General features: G+C 35.0%; 1 protein-coding gene across 1 annotated transcript in view; it reads left to right on the top strand.

Moving 5' to 3' along the window:
* The window catches only part of LOC144977053 (uncharacterized), a 33674-nt gene that overhangs the window by 16475 nt on the left and 12199 nt on the right, over positions 1-5000 (top strand). The window contains exons 6-9 of the mRNA XM_078921780.1: positions 1-101; positions 1478-1623; positions 3160-3293; positions 3717-3928. The exon at positions 1-101 is cut by the window's left edge and continues 105 nt beyond it. Coding sequence (XP_078777906.1) covers positions 1-101; positions 1478-1623; positions 3160-3293; positions 3717-3928 — 593 coding nt within the window. The remainder of the gene's footprint in view (positions 102-1477; positions 1624-3159; positions 3294-3716; positions 3929-5000) is intronic.

The following is a 5000-nucleotide window of genomic DNA, read 5'->3' as shown; positions in this document are numbered from 1 at the left end:
TTCCCCGTAACACGCATCTGGCCTCAAATCGTTTGCCTGGACAGCTATCAATAGACGATAATAGAGAGGTCTGGAGCCCCAACAATGTAGATGCTGTTGTGGTGAGTGTAAATGTGACCTACCGCATCAAAATATTTTTTTTTTTTGTCAGGGTGATTTAGATGTTAAAAAACGTAATCTATACTTTGAAAATATGAAAATTGGGTTAAATTCATGGTTCACTTAGCTAGAAGATACAATGCTATTTTGTCGGGTTTGGTCTTATTTTGTAATTGTTGTTGGGTTTTACCCCCTCTGTTTTTAATAACGTTAACCTGTCAAGTTATAGCGAATAATCCGTTCCCTGATGCAAAAAAAAAACACATTTTAAAAATTTGACCAGAAAGTCGTTCTTTAAATATTGATCAATTAAAACGACCCTCATCTTGTCAAAAGCTCTCAAATCTGGGACTTCGAGGAAGACTTCAAGCAGGTCCTAAGTCAGAGATTTTTTGACAAGATGAGGGTCATTATAATTGATGGATATTTGAGGGACAAGTTTTATGTCCAAAATTTGGAAAATGATTCTTTTTTTTCTTTCTTTTTTTTAAAAAAGTGTACGGCAGAATAACATCAATAAGTTGATTTCCACTGTCAATAGAACTAGCGGCTTTGTGGACTAGTTGTATGATGCATTCTGTAGGTTCTGGATTCAGGTCCCACTATGGGCTCAAAGTCCAGTTCTCTTTTATTCACTTTTTCCCATCTTACTTAGGGGTTAAAGAAGTGTCATATCACTGCAAAACTACCTACCTATATATATATATATATATATATATATATATATATATATATATATATATATATATATATATATATAATTTTAATAATTACCACAATGTGGTAAATATTTAAATAATAATTCGCTCCATTGTTACCTGTCGAGCACTATTCGTACCATATTTGTATCCAACACGATTCAATTATATATATATATATATATATATATATATATATATATATATATATATATATATATATATATGGCTGGCGTCTCAAAAAGGCATTATGTCGGGGTAAACCTGATGCCTAGAATTTAATTTTAAGTCAAACTTAAAAGAGTTCAATTAAAATAAAGTATTTTATTGAGAACATTGAGTCTTGTTTTTAAACACCATACAGATAAGTCTGCAATATGAAGCCAAAAGTAATATCTTGTTGTAGCATACTTTGGGCAGGTCTAGAGTATATGGTGGGCGTCCTCTTCTCCCTCACCACAATCACATATGCCTGGTTTTCCTATATTGAAAATCATATTATATTTCATTCAATTTTACCATCTTGTATTCTTAAATTTTCTGAAGTATGAGAATAAGTTGTTATAATATAATTTTTTACCGAAACCGGTAACTTATTGACCTTGAAGAAAGAAATCGTGGACTCCATATATCAGATATCGGTCAAAAATCGTGCAATCTAATTATATTTTTGTGAACAGATAGTTCTAACAGAGGACCTGACCTACAGCCTACAAGAACAGTTGTCTCAGGAGGATTTCCAGTTCCTTCAGGATTCTCTAGACATGAACGATGACTCGAACCTTGTTCTGCTTTTCAAATCTATTTACAAGAAGACTACGGAAAGGTGATTTGATGATCGTGTGTGTCTGTGTGTGTATGTGTGTGTGTGTGTGTGTGTGTGTTGTCAAATGGTGTTGAGTAAGCTTAGATAGAGATCGACGTGAATATAATATTTTGTATGTCTGGTATCCAGACGCAATTATGGGCCCGTTTGATGTAACGGACACTATTTTGCGTTGGTTTGACTGTATTTCCATTACATCAATGAGACCAATAACAATTTGGATTATCAGACCTACAAACAACTACACGTTGATGGAGAACAATATACCTCACAACCCAGACTTGCTATAACTAGCGTAATATTGCCAACTTTTTTCAATACTAAATTTTTCAAACTCAAAAAATAAAGATACCAAATTTGAACAGATATGAGAACAACGTTCGAATTTCAAGTTTTGTAAACGAACTATTAACAAAAATGAAAACAGGATTACCGTTATGAACATTATCGCCAAAAATATATTTTTCCAACGCCTCAAAACGGTTTCGTGTAAGGTTGGTTAGGATGCAGAAAATAGAATTTCTAGTCAAAAATACTTTATTTAATTGAGGAGAATTATTTACTATTATTTTATAAAGTGCAAAAAAGGCAAATTTTTATAGTTCTGACCGTGTTGACTTTAGTTGTTGTTTTTTTAAGTAGTCCTTCAGAGCCACCAGGCCGAAGTTTATCCCGGTTTCTATAGCGTGATACACTTTGGATAGGACGCTAGTCTATCGCAAATAATTTCCCGCCAGATCGAACAGACACAGCTACCCAATCACTGTTTGGTGGACCGGGGGGGGGGGGGGGAGAACAATAAATCGACTGCATCGGGATTGAACTCAATCCCTATATTTGTGAAGCGAGTGCTCTACCAATTGAGTTATCGGGACCCCCCCCCCCCCCCCAATGTTAACTTTAAATGAACATTTTATTTTTCTGATTCATCCCCACATTGTACCGTGAGTCACATATGACAATACGAGGTGGTGCAAATATAGACAGAAGTCATCAAAAAGGGTCCGTGTTTTGTTTTGTTGGTCTTGAAGTACAACCCTGTTGTCGGTCCATACGGAGACCCGCTACGTATTCTACCTTTGGGACTATCAAAAATACAAATATTAGGCAGTACCAGACGTTCCTAATTTGACGGAACAGCCAATCGAACAAAATTATTAAGGTGTAATGGGTTTAGAAAGACATGACACATGCAACCATGGAGTCGCTCTATACGCACGAGTTTCATATTTTTTAGAATTCGGAGAGTTCAGGGTTTTTTAAAATAAAGATAAAATAGGACTTACAAAATTTAACCATGCTTTAAGCATTCCCCAGAAGGTCAAAAGCGAGTAATCTGATGTGATACAGAGCAAGTTACCTGTTTGGTTCCCTCTTTGTATCAACACCCTTCTATGCAATACCCTTCACTGCACATAGTCACTGAACCTTAGTAGAATTACTCTTGAATAGGTTGTACAATCATTCCTGTCGTTGTCTTTGAATTTTCCCTACTTATCATTGATAGCCTTCTGTCTGATCTATTTTTCTTTACAGGAAAGATACAGCCAAGTACACGCTCCAAAGACAAGAAGTGGATCTTATTGAAAAACAAAAACTATCCCGACTAGTCAGTCAACTGGTCCTTTCTTTCCAAACCAGTGGAATGGTCACTGATAGCTTCCTCTCTCGTACGTAGAGTTTATCACATGTTTTTTTTTTTTTCACTTTCTTGTAGTTTTGAAAGTTCAAAGGCGCTTGTGAAACATACAGGTTATTAAAGTGCCAGGAAAAGTAAGGGGAATGGTTAAGATTAAAAGAAAGAACAGGGGTGTCTGGGAGAAGAAATTATGTAAAACTGTACAGCAGTCCAGGGACGTATAATCACTATCAGACCCGGATTTTCACCGAAGATAAAATTATATTAATTGTATTACTACTAATGACTTCTCGTATATATATATATATATATATATATATATATATATATATATATATATATATATATATATATATAGTACTTTGTCCTCCTTGAAGCAAGACCAATTCTCTCTATGTTTGCTGTCTTATCGTTCGATATAAATTCCTAAATTCTGTCCTATTCTTAATTTCAGCTTACTATCTCAAATTAAAATCACTCATGTCAAATCAAAATGTTCTGGGCAGAAAAGCGGTTGTGATTTCTCGAATGGTCTCGCACATCATGAACTTTGACGCGACCTCCGGGTACGACCTTGACCCCTCAACCACCTCAGAGGATCAAGAGGAACTGACGAGGATTAAATCAAATATAGAAAAAGGATGTGATCCCTCAAGACGAGTCAAGGTAATGGATGGTGTTAATGTTTTTAACAAGAAAAACGATGTTATGGGGAAAAAAACCCAAGGCACAGTGATCTATTACTCTATGTTTACCTATTCACAAATATGACAACCCAAATTTTTCTAATCTCTTTCTTGCTTTGGAGATAACACAGGACTCGTGAAATAATTTGTTAGTAATTTCGAGAAAGTTCCCAAATGTCGCTGCGAAAATTTCAAGTTCAACATTTCAAACGCAGGAGTTTAAGAAGACTTTTATCATACCCACGCCTTTTAGATACCTAACCCATGGTATTTCTTATCAAAATGGTATTCTTTAGGACACCGATTGGTTATCGAATTAACCGATTTGACCTGATTTGATCAGGATGTCATTACGCGTCAAAATCTATTTTTGATATAACCGGATAAGTGCCGTCAAAAAAGTATCGAAATGCAACTTTTTTTTTACAAAGGATAAAAGGGACGCCTCACAAAATGTAGTGCTATTTTACGCCATAATAAGATTTTATTTAGTTTTCCCCAGTACCAATTAAAACCATTCAGCGCCACCATATTTTCTTTTTGATTTATAGATTATATAAAGGGGAGAGGGGGGCAACTGGAATTATTCTTTTGGCATATTTAAATTAATTTTTTTTCAAGGCACAGCCACTTTTATCAATATATTCATTCATCCATAAATGTATTTATTTAGTTTTTCTATTCATTTTTTAAACCATATTTGAGTCTATCTTGACCGATAAAGATCTTTTTACCAGTGGACTGTGCGCAAGAATCAGACATTTTGGGTTTTGCCCGGTAGCAAGAAGATTTCGATGACATTTTAATAGAAGTTATCAGGCGTGTTAATCCATTGTATGATGACGTTGGTTGCTGGACGGCAAGAAGTTTCAATGTAAAGTCAAACGATTTTCATAACGGTATTCTTCACGGTATATCGTTTTTTATTAAAACGTATTTTAAACACGTTCCTCCTCCCCTCTGACTGGACTCAGATATGAAAGAAATCATGGCTTTTGTAGGCAGTGACAGGTAATATTAGAATGCGAGACAAGAATAATGAGTCTAACGCA

This window comes from Berghia stephanieae, chromosome 7 (genome assembly GCF_034508935.2).
Source record: "Berghia stephanieae isolate SIO BIC M18660-M18661 chromosome 7, UCSD_Bste_1.3, whole genome shotgun sequence".
NCBI classification, from domain to species: domain Eukaryota; kingdom Metazoa; phylum Mollusca; class Gastropoda; order Nudibranchia; family Aeolidiidae; genus Berghia; species Berghia stephanieae.
The sequence above is the reverse complement of the archived record's forward strand: the minus strand, read 5'-3'. Positions and strand labels throughout refer to the sequence as shown.